Source organism: Ochotona curzoniae, unplaced genomic scaffold, assembly GCF_017591425.1.
Source record: "Ochotona curzoniae isolate NIBS_2020 unplaced genomic scaffold, NIBS_Ocur_1.0 scaffold_4683, whole genome shotgun sequence".
NCBI lineage: Eukaryota > Metazoa > Chordata > Mammalia > Lagomorpha > Ochotonidae > Ochotona > Ochotona curzoniae.
This window is the reverse complement of record NW_024467121.1, coordinates 30,954,645-30,975,830: the sequence shown is the minus strand read 5'-3', so window position 1 is coordinate 30,975,830 and position 21,186 is coordinate 30,954,645. Positions and strand designations below refer to the sequence as shown.

Sequence of the window (21,186 nt, the reverse complement as noted above, 5' to 3'; positions counted from 1 at the left end):
AGTACTCCAGGATGGGGAACAGTCAACCAGGGTAATCCTAGGGTCCCCGATGTGGAGCATACTCTAAGAGTTCTGGTCAATTAGTTTTGATATTTCTGAAATGCTATTGATCTCACCAATTCCAGGGTGAGGAAAGCCTTCCAAGGTCCACTGGCTGACATTGTCCACATCAGAGTCTACATTGACCAATTTATTTGTTCTGTTCTCCATCCTCTTCTATGGTACCAGAAGTCTTCTGCAGGTTCGAATGGACTGCCAAATCCTCAGTGTGTTTGATCATGCCATCCACAATTCCGTCTAAGCCACTTAGGAGAACCAGTTCTGATACATGTATTTCCCAGTATGACCACAGATCCTATGATTCTCCTCTGGTTAGAGCTCTGAGTCCAATGGTCCAGTTTGGAGGATCCCAAAAGAAACCTCTTGTGAAGTGATCTCATACCTGACTCCTGGGTGTGCTTGCCAGTACAGGGTATGGCTCCATAGATCACCCACTTCAACCAATGCACACACTGGTAGTCGCAATTCTTAGGTCAGTTCTGTCTCCGGTCACATCTCTTACATAAACCGATAAATGACCTGCCCCCAGCCCTGGTTCCTGTGCTTGCCAGTATGTGCAGCAGACTGAACCAGGCTGTCCCACATCCCATTCAGCTCTCATACACTTCAATGGACACTGAAGCCTAGCTCAACCCAACCAACCCTACTATCCAGCTCACACTCATGCCATTGGGTGTCTTCACCTGTCTAACCAGGCCTGCCCCAGCTATGGTTCTCATGTTCACCAGTGAGGGTTGTGGCCCATTAGAGAGGTGCCCAGAATTTTCCTACTGTGCCCTCTCCCAGTCCCAGATCTTGCGCTCTCCATGAGATTCTGCAGCCTAGCTTGATAAGATGTGTCCTCAGTTCCAGCAATTGCCAGCTGAAACTGGCAAAGCCCAACTAGCATCCACTTACTCTGGCTCAAGCATGCAGAAGTAAATACATTTAGCTATGTTCTCCCTTTACCCAGTCCAGAGGGAAATCAACAGGTGTTGGAATCCTGCCCAGACTATTCTGCTCCCAGTTCCAGTTCTCATGCTCACCAGTGGGAGCAGTGGTCCATCCTGGGAACCCGGCTGCCCCCGACCAGGCTCACACTCCTTCCTCTGGGTCTCATGTGTATTGGTGGGTGCCATAGCCCAGTCTGGCATGGTCTGCCACACTTGGCATCTAGCAGCAGGTGCTACAGCCTGACCTAGCCTATCTTCACCTGATTCAAGCTCATGCTGGTAGGTGCTACAGCCTAGGAAGGCCCAGCCAGTCCCCAATCCAAGCTCCAATATGAACTGGCTGGTCCTTTAGTCTGACGTAGCATTTCCTGCACCCTGTTCTGGTTGTCTGATCTGCCATTGGGTATTATGAACTGGCCCAGCCTCATCTTTCCCCTGCCTTGCCTGTCTACAGTCCTGACCCACATGTATGCCAGCAGATACTATACCCTGGCCTTGTCTGGCCTACTTCCAGCCTTGGTTCTTGCCCTCACCTGCAGCGAGTGTGATTTAACAAGGGAGCTCCCTAAATTCTTCTAACATGTTACCTCCCAATGGCAGATCTCAAGCACCCAGACCCAGTCTACACCCATGGCGAGGGACACTGCAGTCATGTCCAGCCCCGATCACCACCCCCTTTCTGGCTCTTGTGCTCAGCAGTGGGAACCATGACCCAGCCAAGGCATCTCCTTGGCTCCCAAACCAGGTCTGTTCCCAGCCACAGATGTTGCATGTGCTAGTGGTTACTCTGACCTAGCTTGGCTTAGCTCATCCACATCCTAGCCTTTGCCATTGGATGCTGCAGCCTGACCTAGCTTTATTCGCCCCAATCCCAACTCTTGCTGGTGGATGCTACAGCCTAGCCCTGCTCAATCTGCTCCAATTCCTGGCTCATACAAACTAGTAGGTGTGATAGCCTTGTGTAGCGTGACCCACATTTCAGCCTGGCTCCTGTATTTGCCAGTGAGCTAAGTTTGACCTGGCCCTAACTGTCTACCACCCTCTAGATCCATCCACAAAATTGCTAACAGGTTGAGCTACTTTGCCTGTTCTGACCAAAACCCAGGTCTGAATCACATGCTCACCAATGGGAGTTACGGCCCACCAGGGGAGTTTGTAAAGTTTTCCAACTAGGCCCACTTCCAGACCCATATCTCACATGTGCCAGCAGTGCTAGGCCTTTACCTGGCATAGTCTGTCCCTCTGAACTGGCCTTTGTATGAGTTGTTAGATGTTGCAGCCAGGTCCACCTGCACACCCTTTTTTTGGATGCGTCTGCGGGTGCTGCAGCCTGGACCAGCCAAGTATGTCCCCAGCCGTAGTACCCATGAGTATTGGAGGGTTCTACAGTTATGTCTAGCTCAGCCCATCACCACTCCCAGCTCTTAAGTAAGCCAGTGGAAATTACACTTCCACAGGGGTGGGCCCACATTCCCCCCACAGAATCTGCCCCCAGACCTAGCTCTCTTTCATGCTGGCTGGTGTAATGGCCTAGCCTAATGTTTACTTACCAACTGGAGGGTACTGTGATCTAGCCTGCCAGATAGTGCCCAAGCCCCAGCTTTAGTGTAGTCCTGTGAGTGATGCTCAGCTATAATCCATGCTATTTAGCCCAGTTCAAGTCTCCCACATAGGCTGCTGTACCATTCTGATCCACAAATGTCTTGCAGCTTCCACTGTTCAAACTACTGTTTCAGCCCCCTTGTTTACTGCAAGTACAGTGGCCTTGTGGATGGGAGACCCTCAGAAGTCATTCCTGACCTGTAACATACTCCCTCAACAGCCCTTCCTCCCCCACAACCCCTACCACTTTCCCTAATCAATCCATAATCCCTGTGCTGGAGAACAAATGGGTTCCCTGGCCCAGTCCAGCAGCACTCCAGGCCACCATCTAATCCAGGGTTCTGCTCTTCAACCCCTCCCCACCCTCTGTCCAGAGTCAAGCCTGGGAAATCCCCAGGCTTGTTCTACCTGCCTGGGTGCAACCCCAAGTCCCCCCACCCCCCACCCCCACTGCCGCCATCCCCACTCCCCTAACACCCCCTACAATCCCGCACCCCTACCCCCCTATGAGCCTGGCCCTTGAATCCTAATTAATTTAGGAAATCTTTTAAATAAATGTCTATTGATAGAGGAATGACTGGTCAAATTTTGCTGTGTGCTATAAAATATTATATGCTATTGAAGTCAAAAGGAAAGGCAGCATTGCATATTCTATCACAGAAAAGTTCTCTAAGACATATTTTAAATATATTTTATATTCAAAAGCAGAGGCATAAGATATACAAAGAATGAACCTATTAATATTTTAAATTTGTAGTTTTGTGTGAGTGAGAGAGATTGTGTGTGTGTAAATACATATGAGGACCGGAAAAATTTATTCCGAAATGCTTACATTGACTAGCAACACAAAGCACATAAAGAATAAGGAATGTGTATAAAAACAGGTTTTGTGTTTTTAAAACTTTTCTTTTACAATGAACATGGCATATACATATTACTCGTGAAAACTAAAAAATCATGGGAGCAAACATTTAGTGTAGGAGTGAAGACACCTGTGTTCTAACCTTGGTTCCCTTCCTTCCGGCTCGTGTTCCAGCTTCCTGTCAAAGGAGACTCTGGGAGGTACTACTAAAGGCTCAGGTGATTGGCTTCCAGACACTCAGGTGGGAGACCTGGGCTGGGGTCTAGCTCAGGCCCTTGTACATATGTGAGGAGTGAACCAGCAGACAGTTCTCTCTGTCCTCATTCAACTAAAAACAAAGTAAGTAAAAATTCTGTCCCTCGGATTTTTATTTTCAGTCTTGATTGCTTCTCATTCTATAACACTAAGAACTTTTCCCACTGGTTCACTCTATGTTTCTTAATATGGTTAATGACACCATCTTCTGAAATCTCACAGGTCTGACTTTCTCTCGCAGTCACCACATAGTCAATGCATGTTGCCATTCTCCCTCCTAAATACTGTCAGCTTTTATCCATTTCTTCTGACTTCTGCTACCTCAATTATGAGCTCCCCAGGTGACTTTAATAATTTCCTTCCAGTTCTAGGACACCTATCCTCACAGAGATATAAAATGTAATTCTGACCCTGTAATTCCTGTTTAACAATCCTCAGAAATTAATTCCAACCTCTGTGGAAGAGCAGCTCAGTCTTTCAAGATCTGATTTGTTGTAACACTTGCAGTTTCCCAGCATACACCCTGGCCACTCACTCTCTTTCCAACATTTTCGCATTTCAACTCAAGTATCTTCTGGTTCCCAGAACCCAACAAACCCTTTTGATTCTGTAGCTTACTCATGCAGTTTTCTCTTCATAACTCACCTTTCCTATCTTCTTTGCTGGACTCTCTTTTCTTCAAATGTCAACGTAAGTGCTCTTGCTCAAATTTTCCCAGGTAGCACTGAGTACTATTTTGATGTGACCTTTTGAAACTTTATATTGTGGTCACTTCCCTTTATCACAAATTATTGTATTGCTCTCTTGTCTGCAAACTTTCTCAAACTCCCCTAAAGTAGAGGGAGGAGAACAGCATCACAAAATGCAGACTCAACACTGCTTGAGTGTGAATCCTGCTCTGCTTTATTAATTTTATTTTTATGTTCATTACATGAGACAGAATGGGAAAGTTTATATCTTCTGGTTCAGCCCCAAATGCCTACAATATCCAGGGTTGGGCTGGGGCCATAGCTGGGAGTCAGGAACTCCAACTCTCCTGCTTGAGTGGCTGGAGCCCAGTTACCTGAACCTCCCAGAGACTGCCTTAGCAGGAAGCTAGAGCCAGGAATCAAACCTAGGTACTCCATTGTAGGACCTAGTTACCACAAGGGCCAAGCTAATTGTTCCTGCTCTCTCTTGTATACCTCTGAGAGTATCTATGCACCAGCTCCTTCATCTATAAAATGTGGAGTACCCAATTACAACGCTGCTATGAAGACTAGGCAAGCTATTTGCTCAGTGTTCAGAATCGTGTCTGCCCATGGAAAGTGACAGACAAGGATTCATCATTTGCATTACTAATCATCTTTGTACCTCATATAATGCCTGCCACCTAACATATGTTCAATGAATGAACAGCTGTCTTTTTGAACAAAGTATTTTGAAGATCGACTTCTGTGAAATGTATGCATTCTAAAAGTATGATCCCATTTCAATCCAAGACTTTCTACCTGCACTCACAAAACAAAGGAAAATGCCATTTAGAAACTGATTTCGAATTACTTGAATACTAATTGCAGTCATCCATAACACAGACACCAAGGCTTGGGTACAATTACTCACACAGCTTTAACATAAAAGCAACCGCACACATTAATTTTAATTTCCTAAATGGCAAAAGCACTAGTCCCCTTGTTGAACTAATGGTCTGTAGAATCTCATATTAAACGTATTCTGAAAACATTGGCAGGGTTATTGTAAGGCAGGAGGATTTTCTCAAGTTTTTTTTTTAAAAAAAATTTCATTTTTTATTATATTTACATAGTTGATCAGGGTGGGAAGGATTAAGGTTAGGGAAGAGTGCATGTGATAATTGTTTTCAAATTTTCTATTCCCTCTTCCTGTATTTAGGGGAACGGGGGAGACAAGGGAAGAAGCCATACCCATCTTTCCTACCGCTCCAGTACCTGGGGAATGGCCACCTGATAACAACCTGGGGTCCAAGACGTGGTACATGCTCTAAGAGTTCTACCCAGGTGGTTTCCATCGTTCTAAAAGTATAGAAACCAGGTGATTGAGACAGTTCTAAAAAATATGACACAAATTTGCATACCATCCTTATGCAGGGGCCATGTTAATCTTCTCTGTATCATTCCAGTTTTAGTATATATACTGCCAAAGCAAGCACTTCTACATCCTCTTAGAACCAAGAGATACTAAAATTTTCAAGACAGAATGAACTTTAAGAAAACTTTCTTCAGGCCCAGCAAAAGAGCATAAAACAAACTTTGTCATCTACCCTCACTTGCATATATTATTTTTTCCAAGGACTAAGATACTCCAGACATGCTACCAGTGAACTGCATAATGTTTCAGAGAAATGAATAGCAAAAGGGACAGGAGAGGGTAGGGAGTAAGGAAGAGGAGGGATTGTGGGAATGAGGGAGTGAGGAGGTGATGCACCTGGCAGGGATGTGGCTGGAGAGTCAGGCAACTCTGGATGGGACATGTAAGGGCCCTACATTGTCTCTTCAACAAGCCCAGGATACCACACACCATGAAGGGTTGTCCCCACTATGTCAATGCTGGAGCTGCCTGCACTAAATCTGACATGATACATTCTGGATCTGGAACTCATTATCTTCTGCATTTCAACAGGTCTGGCAGACCTAAGAAAACAGGCAATGCTCATCTCCCACACCTCACTAGATTGCAGGAAGTGAGGAATAACATACAGGCAGGCTTGGACCATTTGGAAGCCATTTATTCCCTTGCCAGGTCACTGAGTATCATTTAATTACCTCTCTCATTATTTCTACATGTAAAAACTGAAGGATTAAGAGCAACTGACTTAGAATGACAACATATTGTATATTTATGCAGCTCTTTTCTTCTAAGAAAACTACATGCTCTCGCTGTGATCCTAAACCCCTCTGTGAGGTGATGGTCAGGAGAATAGTAATTTTCTACTTGGTCAAATAGCAACAGCTCCAGGGAAGGGATCAGCAGTATCTGCCATGGTCAGACGATGTTGCAAGCAGGACACATGGGTCCACTGGACCAACAAATCACACTGTGCAATAACAATCCAAGAAAACAATGTCACCTGTAAATATAGTACTAGATGTTTTTGGAAAGCCTCCAGCACATACATTAAACAGAGAAGCAAAAAACACATCATGAGAATGAGAACGAAGAGGCATCACTTGGGAAGCTCTGGTAGACCCTTTTCAGGAGACACAAACTATAGTCTTGTCACCACTGCTGGCTTCTGAGGCTAATATCTAATGACTTCTTTCCAGCAAGATTATAAATGCTGTCTTCTTTAACTCCCTCTCTGTATATACACGCACATATATGTATACACACACATTTTTCTTATTTTTCTTGTTTTCAGATCAGGGACTAAGATTTTGCATCTGATTTCAGAAAATATACTGTTCCCAATGTTTTCAAGATTAAAAATGATCTGGTATGAAAAGACGTTTAGAGGAGTGAGAAATTAGGACACCATCCATTAGACTTGCCACAAGATATAACAACTTTCCATGTTTGCTCCCACTAGCTTTCTGGTTTTATTTTTTGGCCTCTCAGGCTAAAAGCAAATTTTCAAATTATACATGTGAATGCTTCCTCAATTAGAGAAATTCAGAAAGCTGGTACTAGAATTCTGTATGAGATTATTAGTGTTTTACTTGGCAGTTCAAATAAGATCATGGACAAGACAAAGTCAAGTGCCTAAGGTAGCTACATTTTCCTGGATTTGGTTTTAACTGTGTTTTGCTGTGTGCCACCTTCCTTATCCTACAATGGCTGGCACTGAGTGTCCACAGGGATAACAAGGATCAACAACAGCAACACACACATCCCTTCTGCCTTCACAAGCCCCATATCCCAACACGTGCACCTGGCCACATGTCATCAGCGGTTGGCTCCCAGCCGAGGTGACCAGCAGGCAGCTACTTGGGGTTGCCTGAACCCCAGCCAATGGAACTCACTGATCCTATTGCACATGGAGACCACTTAGAGCCATCCTTAAGATTCCCACAGTAAGACCCCTCACTCTTCTCTGCCTGGTTCTCTGTTCACTTGAAATTTACACCGACACAAAATGATAGAGGAAAACGAGCCACACCCCTTCACAAGCACCATATAGTTTCCCTCTTTCTATCAATGCACTGCAGAGTAGAATCTGCTTACAAACTTAAAGTAATGAATCTTTTCAACACTTGGGTGAGATAGACATTATTTTACAAGAAACTAACTTTCAGAAAGAAATCTCCAAGAATTCTACAAAAAAAAAATTCATGGAAATGCATGCCATTAAAAAATAAAGCTACACAAGATTTCAACACTTGTCTCAAAATAGTTATCTTTTAATATCAGTTTCAATGAACATTTGGAACTACACTGAAAAATGAGACCATGTGAAAATATAAATAATGCCACAGTCAGGAACTGAATTCATTCTGGAACATTTCACATTTGACAAGAAGCTCTTATCCTTAAGAACAGTGAAATGATTTATAATAATTCCATAAATGCTTTCAAAATTACAGAATATAATATTTGCTTATTTTATGCCAGATGGTGTGAACTGATAAATGATGAAGGATAAACAGAATAACAAAGCCAGTGATTTGAACAGTCAGAAAATTGGGATAAAGTATTTCAAAACCAAGTAGGACTCAAGCAAACAGAAATCAGATGTGGCCTGGGCAGTCCAAGGCAACGGTCTGAAAGAAAAAATGGAGACTGGGACAGCCTACATTCATGACAGTGAGGAGTCTATGGAAGATGACACAAGAGGGACTCAGGTCCTGGAAATTTTTGCTCAGTTTTAAGAGAAAACTTGCAGGTGGTAATGGAGTGAGGGTTAGCACACACAGAGTTTAATATGAGAGTTTTCAGTTTTGTTTCCTAAAAGTAGAAAGCCAGTAGAAAGAAAAGTGAACAAATAAGAACATAAAGATGAAAAGAAGGGCCCAGAGCAATGGCCTAGTGGCTAAAACCTTGCCTAGCATACACTGGGATTCCATATGGGTGTCGGTTTGTACCCCGGAGCTCTGCTTTCCATCCAGCTCCCTGCTTGTGGCCTAGGAAAGCAGTGAAGGATGGCCCAGGGCTTGGACCTCTGCACCCACATGGGAGACCTGGAGAAAACTCCTGGTTCCTGGTTTCTGATTGGCTCAACTCTGGCCGTTTCATCCATTTTGAGAGTGAACCAGTGGACAGATGATCTTTCTCTCTGTATATGTGCCTTTCCAATAAAAAAAAAAATGTTCTATGGATGGAGTCATGCAGTAGATGAGCTTACAAAGAAAAAGAAGATGAACAGAAATGACTTATAAATAGATGCAAATAAAAATTCCAGCAGAAAAATATAAACATTCAAGAACTATTAGCCAAAAGCATAAAAGTGCTGGTTAAGTCAGTCTCAGGTACAAATCCTATGGCTGCTATTCATCTGAACATTGTACCATCATTGAGGTCACAATTTCCTCCCACATCTGTATACAATCCTAAGCTTCAGTGGTCAGAGCATGCATTCACGGAGACATTATCAAGTGTTCAGAGAATTTTCTCTCTCTCACGTCAGCTATAAGATCCCTATATCCACCTGAATTATAATTAGGATGTTACATTGCTCACGTACAAATTTACAACAGAAGGAATGTGGATTTAAGACAAGCTAATGAAATGAAAATATTCTAAAAAAAAAAACCAGAAAATACTTTAACGGATCCTATTTTTGGTGTAAGATCTCAAACTTTACTTTCAAGAGCAAAAATTAGAAACAGAACAAACAAATAATTACATCTGGTTGCTAATTTTTAATCAAATCTGAAATATTTTAAGATCAAGCGAAGTTGTATAATGAGATTATTAACACAAAGATCATAAAACTTCAAGCCATAATAACAGCTAATTAATTTTAATTAGCAATCTTCAGCAGGTAACATGGCATATCCATATTCTATGGGATTTTTTCCTAAAATGGCAACAGGAGCAGGACATACATATGTAATTCAATTTAATTTCCTTGTATTACTCTGTTGTAAAGAAAAAGTTTTAGATTCTTAAAACTCAGGCAGGACACACTTCTTTTGAAAAATGTTGAAATGAAGGTAATAACTGATACACTTGCCTTGCTGAAGAAGATGGACACCATGAAGAAATCCAGTAAGAAACTCTCTGAGATATCTTTGTAGTCGCAGTGGAAAAAGATTACTGTGAAACTCAAGTTAACAAACTGGTGAACGGGGTTGCAAAAAGAAGTTCGCAACAACTTCATGCCAGCCATGATCATCAGAAAAATGTCCCAGCTGTTGGAAAGCAAAGAAACACAGCAATCAATCAGAGCATGACCACCACAGAATCATGTAAGCCAACATTTCTCAGACACTGATTGTGCTTTATCACGTATCAGTAAGAAAAAAAAATCCACGTGGTCAGTCCTGTGATTGCATGATACACGGGAGAAAATGCAGTCTCAGAGAGCTTGAGCAGCCAATCTAAGGCCTCCTGGGAGCACAGCTGGGATGGAAACAGTCTTCAGTGATTTTCAGACACACAAACTCTACCACTACAGCATAGCATTTCCTCAACCTGCTTGTGGAATTCTCACGCCCAGTAAGGATACAGTTCTCCCCTGGGGCTTCTCTGAAGTAGCCGCTGTAGCCACAAGCCAAGGTTCCAGGGAAAGCCTGGTTCCAAGCAAGAAAACAAGCAGTGTGTTGCCCCAGCTGGAGTCTGCTCAGCACACAGGTTTTCATCATAAAAGATGCAATAGCCATTGATACTAGGTTCTGAGCTCAGACAGTACCTTAATAGAGCCATTTTTATTTTACCATATTCATTTCCAAGGCTTTCTGGCATGTTTGTCACCCCAGGAAACCAAGCTTTCTAGTCTCCCCTTTTTCCAGTCAAAATCATATCATCATAATTTTCTTTCCTATGATACTATAGGAGCTTACCACGGCAGTCAGGTCAAGAAAAAGTCAAAAATTTTCTTTGGACGATAGAACTGAATGTTCTTGTCTGGAAGTCCTGTTATTTTAATCAGTCTAGGGAGTATGTTCTGTGTGGACAATTTCACTAGATCAAAAACTCGGCAAGAGACAACGTATTTTGAAATTGACACACAGATGACAAAACATTCAATGCAGTGTAATAGAACAAGCAACTATCTCCTTGAAGGACCTAAGAAAAGACTTGCACCATTTTACCCAGATTCCATTCCAATCGTATAATTCATGACCAGTGAATGCCAAGACAGGTGGAGAAACTTCTTGAGAATGGTTGCATTTAGAAAAGAGCTTTTTAAAAACTTCTGGGTAAATAGAGAACACGGGTGGCATACCTCAATTTCCCTAAGCCTAGAAGAAACCTAGATCCTAAACATTTATCAGCATTATTAATACCTTATCCTAGAATGAAAGCATTTAAGAAGTGCTTCTGAAACCTTTGCTCTTATTAGGGGCAAAATTGACATTTTTGTCGTTAACAAGATATAACATTGACATTTTATATGCTTTCAGATCTTGGGTTTTGATTGTTTCTACTCTGCTCCAGCATTTTTCAGGTGAGGTTTACTCAAAGCCCTGTGAGTCAGGGTTGATTATGGCCTCTGAGGAAAAGCAGTCCACAACTACATTTAGATTTGGGAAGAACAGGAAGAACAAGTTTTTGGGAAGAACAAGTATTTTTCTGTAACCTCAACACAAAACCTTCAGTGCTTATGCAGCCAAGTCAGACACTGACCCTAACTCTCTTCTCAGTGGACAAACTAATGTCCCTGATGAAAAATACAGGATGAAAACTTGACTCTGGATCCAGTTGCCTTTGACCATAGCACAGGGTACCAAAAAAATGTCTGAGGGACAGCAAAGTCCTGTGGAGGAGCCCCCAGGAACGAGGTTATCTCTAGATTAGGGATGTTTTGGTTTGGGGATGGGGAGAGGGAGATAACTTTTCTGGGTTAATTAGCTTAAAAGTCAAAGACTCAAATCTAACTTTCTGAAGCAGTTGTTTGGTACAGCAGTTAAACTTCCACTTGGGACATTCACCTCTCATTGGGATGCCCATGCTCAAGTCCAGGATTCTGCGTATAATTCTATCTTCCTGCTAATGTGCGCTCTGGGAGGCAGCAGGTTGATGGACTAAGTGGTTGAGTCCTACCCCTTATATGTGAAACCCAAATTGAGTTTCAGGTACCTGGTTTTGCCCTGGACCATTCCTGGGCAAATATTTGGTAAGTAAAACACAAGATGATACAGCTCTCTGTGTCCATCTTTTCTCTCTCTCTCTGCTTTTCAAATAAATAAAAATAACCAAATCACATTTTATAAATTAAACTGTTTTTGATGTGACCATGGTTCAATGGGTTGAATTCATTCTGTTTATTAAATGATGACTGGTTAAAACCATAGCAGATTATGAGGACTGATACTCATGGGTTTTATAATATTAAAATAGTAATGGCTACTGGTAATGGCCCATGCATTGTTATATACTTAGCTGAAGGTTTTACAATTACTGAAATAGCAATCAGTGAATAATTATCCAGTATCAACGCAGAGAATCCATTTAAACAGGATTAGAAATAGAAGTCTCTAGCAAAGATGGTACATTTCATCCCAGTCATCCATCTGCCATCCCCCACCCTATCATCCATCCACCCATCCTAACATTTACTTGGAGAATGGTACTGAAAGTTGAGCATGAACAGTGCCTGCAGTTGAGGAGTTCACTGACTAACCATCTAATGCACTGAATCTGGGTAAAGGAAGAGGCAGGGGGTCAGGCTTATCAGTTGTAAAAGGCCTCGAGGTGATCCTAATTGATAGCCTCCTATTCTTTTTGAGAACAGCTGGTCTAATGGGGTGCCTGAGAGCTTGAGAGACACTTCTAATGAGTAAGATGGATGGCTCAGGGAGAGAAAGAATTGAAGTTTAGAGTCTGCAAAAAAAAAAAAAAATCATTCTTACAATCATCTGTGACTTACAATTATTCCCAGGCACACTGGTAAGGTGCTACCTCTTGAGCTTAGTATTTGGGGAAAAAAAGATTGCAGAGGTTAAGCAGTAATGTGACTTCAAACAGGGATGTCTCTGAATGGCTTATTTGATTCTGCTGAGAGTCCCACCCTTCACGTCTGTCTTCTCTACCAGTATGACCTCAACCTGCAGACTTAGGTCACGGTGATTGCCCTAAATTGGACAGACAGAACTCTAAATCCTTTAGTTCAATCACCCAGGGCAGAACCGATTCTTTCTTTGCCACTCTGGCCAAGATTGTGTGTCCTCATTCTAGAAACTGGGAATCTGCCTTGTTATGAGAGTGAATCATGGTTCAGCCCAGACTGAACCTCACTGGGAATCCTGACTGCTTGCTGAAGCACAGAGTCACTCTAGACATGGAGCCCTCTTCTGGACTGGGACCTACATCAGCCTCATAAACGGTCTGCATTATCTGCTGCCATTGTTTCAATCCAGTCAGACTAGCTTCCACCCCCTATATTTGAAGTATAGGGTGCTTAACACCAAAGGATATAGAATTTTTGCCCAGCCTAATGGAAAAAGGTATGTATCGAAAGGACAGAAAGGTCATGAGAATTTCATTTGGTATCTGCTGTGTGACTATGAATCTACTCACAGCACAAAAGAGCATTAAAATGCCTTTGATCTTGCCTTCCTCAAATTCAGGCAAATATTAATTAATTTGCCCTTCTCACATCCTGAAAGGAAGAGCCCTTCTGCATTAGCATGCCCGGGATTATGCATCAGGATGGATTTGGATACACAGTGTTTAAACTACGTGACTAAAGAGTAAATGTGGAAGCGAATTTCTTTCCCATCCTCCTATTCTAAGAATTTACTTGGCCAGTTACTTTCACCACTTGCTAGGATGACAAATCCACAAATTATCAGACTTCTATTTGTAAATTCAGAGTTAATTCTAACCTGTGAAATCAGTGACTTGGCTGCTCACTGTTAACGCTTTGCAAAAACATGAACATCTTGATAGTATGAAGTTTCTGTAATTCAGTCTTTAAATTATGAGCCTTCTCTTGATAAATTCAGAGAGAGCTTCGACAGTGATTAATCTACTCCTCCCCCAAGCACGCAATGATAAAGTACTTCCTAATGAAATGACACAAAGCTGTTCATGAAGCTCTAAGCATGATGGTAAAAACTCCAGGAATCCCAGATTCACACTGTGCTTCCGTCATCTTATTAAGGCTCACTGACTAAGATTTTGCATGAGTATTTTCAAATCCACTGATATTTATTCATAGCGTCACTTGAGGCAAATCTACTCTCATTTATACTCCTGTCATTCAACAATAACTGTCTAGCTTCAGTAGGATTGAGTAAAAGGCCACCATGGCTTACTATTATTTGGTCAACAATTGGTAGCTATAAGTTGGCTTCTTCTGCTGCCTGTTTAGAGAAAATTTACTTGACTTAGAAAATGTTGTGATCCGAGAAGCTACTAGAAAAAGCCGTTATCCACTTACTGGGTGCCAAGCCTCCGGTAATTGCTTATTGAAAATGCATCGATAGTGAGGGCATTCAAAATGATTGCTGGGTACAAGACATATTTTTCGAAACACTGAAGCCAAACATAGAGTCTTTCGAACCACATTAAATGGGCGACATCTGAAAGAAGCACAAAAACCACTTAGAATAGCCACTGATCAAAGTAATTTGCTTTAAATACAGGTAATAACAAAAAATATTCCCATCCAATTTAATTCAAAGGTTGTTTCCTAAGAACTTCAGACATGTAGACATATGAATCTTCTTTCTAGGCAGAAGCTCTTAACACTTCAATTCACAAATAATAACATATAGCCATATAGCTCAACATTTCAATTTTTCAAGTCCATTGATGATTCAGATACAGTTCGGGGAACCAATGAAATGAGTAGTCCCATGACATTTAGAAATCTTGGAGTAAGGGAAACTGGCAAGTGAATGAGGAAGACAGGAAAAGTTCCATGGATTTATCTCCTTTGACTCTTGGGATCATTTCTATGGCTGGGACTGGTTTCTGAGATTTCCTCTTTCTCTCATTGTAAACTTCCAATCAAGTCCCTGGGCAGTGTATACAATTCAGAGAAAACTGATCCACAAAGTTCTTATTTTACTTTTATGACCCTTTTGGACAATGCAAGTACCATGGAGAATAAGCTCCATCTCATTAAGGGCTAACCTAGGTCTGTATTAATTGTCTGCCAACCACAAGCATGTGATCTGAACTATTAGTGTCAGCGTGGGAAGCCTCAGTTTTCTGTGTCCTTCCTGTCCTCTATACCTTAAAAAAAAAAGATTTATTTATTTTGATTGGAAAGTCAGATATATAGAGAGGAGGAGAGACAGAGAGGAAGATCTTCCATCCTTTGATTCACTCTCCACGTGACTGCAATGTCCAGTGCTGTGCCAATCCAAAGCCAGGATATAGGAACTTCCTCCAGGTCTCCCACACAGGTGCAGGATCTCAAGGTTTTGGGCCATCCTTGACTATTTTCCCAGGCCACCAGCAGAGAGCCTGATGGGAAGTGGAGCTGCCGGGATTAGAACTGGCACCGATATGGGATCCCAGCACATTCAAGGCAAGAACTTTAGCCACTAGGCCACCGTGCTGGGCCCACATGCCTTTTACTTCAAAAGGAATCCTCTCTTCCTCCTTTTGTGGCTGGAGATGGGCTAATGTGGAAAGCATGCTCACAGTATCCTCTGTTCATTTTATACTAGCTTCCCTCTCTGGGGAAAGAACAGAAGCTGGTCTGACGGGCAAGAGCACATCAACCTTAGACCACATAATCACATTTGGGGAGTTGTTTTATCTCCTTCACTTTAAATTGTGAAAAGGAAAGCACAACAGGTTCAGGGTAACCCACCTCATTCCGTGCCTCCTATTCTCTGTCTTTTAGTAACAGAAAGGCTATGGTGAACTCTAGTCCACCATCAGAGAACATGGTCTATCATGGACTCCACTCTGTCGACTGCAAATCTCTGACAAAATCTAAAAGAGGGAAGGAAATTCTATCATATCCTGGGATACATTCTTCAACATCTTACAGGAAGTTGGGGAGGGGGGCCTATAATAACCAACAGTAAACAAAACAGAGTTATGTAGGGCCCGGCACGATGGCGCAGTGGTTAAGGTTCTTGCCTTGCACACCCGGGATCCCATATGGGCTCCGGTTCTAATCCTGGCAGCTCCACTTCCCAGCCAGCTCCCTGCTTGTGGCCTGAGAAGGCAGTCGAGGATGGCCCAAAGCTTGGGGACTCTGCACCCGCGTGGGAGACCTGGAAGAGGCTCCTGGCTTCTGATTGGATTGGCTCAGCTCCAGCTGTTGCGGCGGCCTGGGGATTGAATGATCGGACAGAGGCTCTTCCTCTCTGTCTCTCCTCTCTGTATATCTGACTTTGCAATAAAAATAAAATAAATCTTAAAAAAAAAAAGAAAGAAAATCTTGCTCTCTCTCCTCCTCTCTTATATCTGACTTTCCAATAAAATAAATAATAATAAAAAAACAGAGTTATGTAGTTTTTACTTTGTTTAGGTTACTCAGTAACTCACAGAAAAGAAACAATTCACCTTTATATCAGACTATCCCCTCCAAATCTCTCCTCCGGGATTAGAAGACAAGTTGCCCGGGGCAAACATTTGGCCTGGTGTTTAAGCCGTTGCTTGGAACACACATATCCCACATGGGAATGCCTGGGTATGAGTCCTGGTTTTGCCTCCAGTTCTTTCTTTGCCTCCAGAGCTTTTTGCTCATGTGCACAACGAAAGGCAAGAAGCAATGGCTCAAGTGATTGAATTGTTGCAACTACACGGGAGGCCCAGATTGAGTTCGCAGCTCCCATTTGGGCCTGGCAAAATCTCAGTTGGTGTAGGTATCAGGGGGATGAATTAGCAGACTGAAGGTCTCTATCTTTCTTTCCCTCTGTTTCTCAGCCACTCAAATAAATCAACAAACACATTTTTAAAAAGTCAAGATACTTGCTTCCAATAGATTACACTTCACTTTTCTGGGAAAGATCTCAAGGGGTCACACATATATGCATAGAAATACACATACACAAAACTGCAAATTGGCATCTTACTTTCTTCTTTATATGCCTTATATTGCTATATATGAATATTATCATTGAAGCCCAAAGTCACAACAGCCACTTTCATTTGATTAAAAAATATGAAAAACAGTATGGCATTCAGAAATCACCACGTGAATTCAACTGAATGCAACAGAAGTGGTGAGAATGGACAAAGTTCTTCATGACACAAGAAACAAACCATTATAAAATATAAACATCCAACAATTTCTTAATAGAAGAGAGACACTATGCGAAACTATAATTATAAATTTTGCTAGGAAATGAAACAAGGAGGAAAAGTTGAATGGAAATTAAACTCAAAGAGTAAAGATGCTAGATAGAATTTAACTTTGGATATTCTTAATGGACAAGTACAATGTATTCTGGTACAAATTTGAAACATTACTTCATAGTGAAGGAATGCTGAATACATAATTAATGAATCTGAGATATATTATACATTTTGCAACGGATTAAAGTTTTAATCTTCTCTGAAAGTTTATGGAAGATGAACAGAAATAAATCGTTAGAATCTCTCCTCCATCCTCTGAAAGTAAATGACTTTGACTGTCCTCCTGGAGAAACTTGAGTCCATGAGGCTCAAATTCCTCAGATTCCCCTGCCTTCACTGCAGATCCATCTACTTTCTCTCCAACTGGTGTGCGCACACCAAGTTTCACTGATGCCCTGGATCTCATACTCCCTGCCATCTTTGTTCAGAAACCACTTGTCTGCCTCATTCTACCTCATCCTACCTCTCTCTTGCGGCAAGTACTAAAACTCGAGGCTTTTCCAAGTGGAGCATTCACAGTTGTTCTCATCTTCTTCAAGTACTCCTCTGTCCTTTGCCATGCAGCCACGTATCTTCTAGGGCTTATGTCATGATCTCAGGGCCAAACCTACTTATTGCTACAGCTTCTGCCCCTAAGGTTTTAAGGCTACCTCAGCTATAAGTTGTTCATGACAAGACCCTTTGTTCTCTCCTGACTGCCAAATAACTGAAACTTCTTGATCTGTATTACTGGATGCTTCAGACGGGTAAAAAAATATCATTTATCCTCCTTTCCAGAAACTTGTTATGCCCTTACCTTGCCCATCCCATCATCTCCTATCTATGTTCGTATCACCAACATTACATTTTTCCAATTTCCTTTGCAGATTCCTCTTACCTACGCCTAATTACTTGTTTTCCTTTTTTTATTATTATTATTTTCTTCACTTTTTGAGTCGATGACCTTAACACCCACAACTTTATTATTTGTGTACTGTTGACACTCCGACCTGAAACTAGATCTCTTTACTCTCTGGGACTTTAGATCCAAATATTCAAAGAGCCTCTTCTGATGTCCCAGAGGAATCTTCAACAGTATATGGAAAACCTGAATTCTATCAACCTCTACACACCTGGTCCACCTCATTCATTCTTAATCCTACCTTAATGACACTTGCATTTGCTTAGTCATACCAATAAACGCTGGCATCATCCTAAATTGATTCTCTTCATTAATGGCTGCCTACTTGAGTCATCTGAAGGCAAGACTGAAAAACACTATCCTAGATGGGTCATTTTCAAACCTCAAATTGCAAATAAATCACTTGTAAGAATGTAGAATCTGAGGTAGTGGAGCCAGACATTTTACTTATTTCTAATAACTTTCTAGGTGCTTTAGATATGAGTAGAATGGTGGCCCTGATTTAGGAGGGTCAGGAGTGTCAGTGTCGGTGTTCCCCGAGCACTTCTTAAAAATGCTCATTTTCAGATCTGATTCTGGACCTACTGAATGAGAATGTCTGTGGGTCGAGTGTAGCAAGGCAAGCTGTGTTAATAAACCCTGCAAATAATCCTGATACATGCTCCAGGGTATAAGATCTCTGGTCTGTAGACTTCTCCACAGCTACGGACCTACATGGTGCCAATTCCATTTCTTACTGTTTGCCAATTTACACATTTTTTTCAGTACTTAATGCTCAGACCTTCCATCTCTTGTCAACAATAAAACCAGGAAATAAGCACCAAAATGGGAATAGTATAACTTGACTAATCAATAACACCTTAAATATATATCTATTAGATTCTGCAGTTAAAAGACACATACAAACTGAATAAAAGCACAAGATCCAACTACATGACATGTGTGTGATTGTCTCATATCTAGGTAAATGATCTCCTAATCCTGACACTTGTGTACTCCGATTCAATTTCTTCTTAGTTACATAAAGATTTTCTCTTGCAACCACCCACATTTCTACTATATAGCTGCTTCATTTTCTCAATTCTGGATCATTCTAATCAGCATATTAACATGCTATATTAGCTCAATTTTTAAAAATACGCACCCTATCTTGATCCTAAGTTTCCTTCTAGTCTGGTTATTTTCCATGTATCATCTCATTTTTATTCTCCTTTATAACAATTTCTTTTAAAAAAAAATAGGGTACATTCCCTTTCTCTATAACCTTGTCATATTTTTCCACTGAGACTTCTCCAATCAGGGTCTCAATGATGCTATTTTTTGGAAAAAAATTTTTTAAAATTTTTATTGCAAAGGAATATTACAGAAAAGGAAAGACAGAAAGATCTTCCATCCACTGGGTCAGCCCTCAATGACCATGGTGGCCAGAGCTGAGAAAACCTGATGCCAAGAATGAGCAGCTTCCTCCAGGTCTCCAATGTAAGTGCAGGGTCCTAAGGTTTGGGCCATCCTCCTCCACCTTCCCAAGCCACAAACATGGAACTGCATGGGAAGTTTAGCAGCTGCAACATGAACTGGTGCCCACATGGGAAATTAGCACTTAAAGAGTGAGGATTAGCCAACTGGGCAGTCACACTGGATCTTCAATGATATTATTCTAAGAAACTGCTTGCCAAGGTCACCTTGACCACCATATTGCCATGTCCAACAAGCAATTTCATTTATCATCTTACTCAACCTCCTAGCACTGTATGATCCAGCCAATTGCTCCTGCCTGCTTTTCACTCCTTATAAAATACTTTCTTGCCTCTGTGTGTTTAAACATCATTGATTTGCTGATACCTACTAAAAATATATCTCCATCTATACATTTTCTGGACCCAAACCAGTATATCCAACTGTTTATGCAATGTATCTTGGATGTGCAATAAGTTTTTGATTCAGTTTCTCCATTCTATGGTCTTTCTCCTAAACTCATCGCTTCCCAACATCATCACTCATTCATTCATTCTGTAAATCATTACTGACCATCAACCATGGGCTCTCACAGTACTTTTCCTGTAGTACAGACAATAAACAATCAACATAATACTAAAGTCAACTATATAGGAAAAGTGGTCTTCAAAAAGGTCATAAAAAATGTGTGTGAGGATAAAACAAGCATGCATGTCAATGTTTTTGGCACCAAAATAACCCTATATTTTAATTCCTTTTTTAATGGATTTTTGCAAAGATTTATTTATTTTTATTGCAAAGTCAGATATACAGAGAGGAGAAGAGACAAAGAAGATCTTTTGTCCATTGATTCACTCCCCAAGTGGCCACAACGGCCAGAGCTGTGCCAATCCAAAATCAGGAGCCAAGAGCCTCTCCAGGTCTCCCACACAGATACAAGGTTCAAAGGCTTTAGGTAGTCCTCAACTGCTTTCCCATGCCACAAGCAGGGAGCTGGATGGGGAGTGGAGCTGGTGGGATTAGAACCCGAGCCCATATGGGATCCCGGCACATTCAAGGTGAGAACTTTAGACACTAGGCTATTGCACCAGGCCCTCATGGAATTGTTTTATGTACCTGCATTTGCTAGAAAAATATGAGTGGGGTGGTGTTGTAGCATAAAGAGTTAATAAGCCACTGCCTGTGATGCTGGCACCAGTTCAATCATAACTGCACCAATTACGATCCAGCTTCCTGCCAACATACCAGGGAAAGGAGTTTCAGGCATGCCCACATGAAAGGTCCAGGCTCCTGACTTCAGTATAGAACATCCCTGACTCTTGCAGACAATTGGCAAAAGAACCAGAAGATGATATATCTCTGTGTGTGTGTGTGTGTGTGTGTGTAATTCTCTATATTTCTGCCTTTCAAATAAAAAAGTATAATAATCCTTCTTATAAAAGGGGAAAAAATATGATGGATGATGAGTGCCACATAAAAGAGTAAAGATTGGAAGTACTGGATTGTTCACATGGGTTACACTACAAAACAAGATGACCCTGGAGCCACAACCGAGAAAGTGCCATTTGAAAAGCATCATGTCAGCTGAACATCTATTTGAATGGCATCATTCAGTCTCCCAGATTTTCAGTACAAAATCCTTTCTCAGGTCTTTTTTTCCCACCTTACATATTCAATCTATAAACAAACTTTACTGACTCTACATTAACAGTAAACGCCCAATTTAACCACAA

At 41.6% G+C, this 21,186-nt stretch overlaps 1 protein-coding gene and 1 pseudogene across 1 annotated transcript in view; both read right to left on the bottom strand.

Annotated features, from left to right (window-relative positions):
- Positions 1 to 21,186, bottom strand: part of PCNX2 (pecanex 2) — a 259,238-nt gene that overhangs the window by 113,276 nt on the left and 124,776 nt on the right. Inside the window, exons 20-21 of the mRNA XM_040968059.1 lie at positions 14,213 to 14,354; positions 9,839 to 10,016 (exon numbers count right to left, since the gene is read on the bottom strand). Of these exons, the coding sequence (XP_040823993.1) occupies positions 9,839 to 10,016; positions 14,213 to 14,354 (320 nt within the window). The remainder of the gene's footprint in view (positions 1 to 9,838; positions 10,017 to 14,212; positions 14,355 to 21,186) is intronic.
- Positions 5,779 to 5,878, bottom strand: LOC121148269 (annotated as a pseudogene).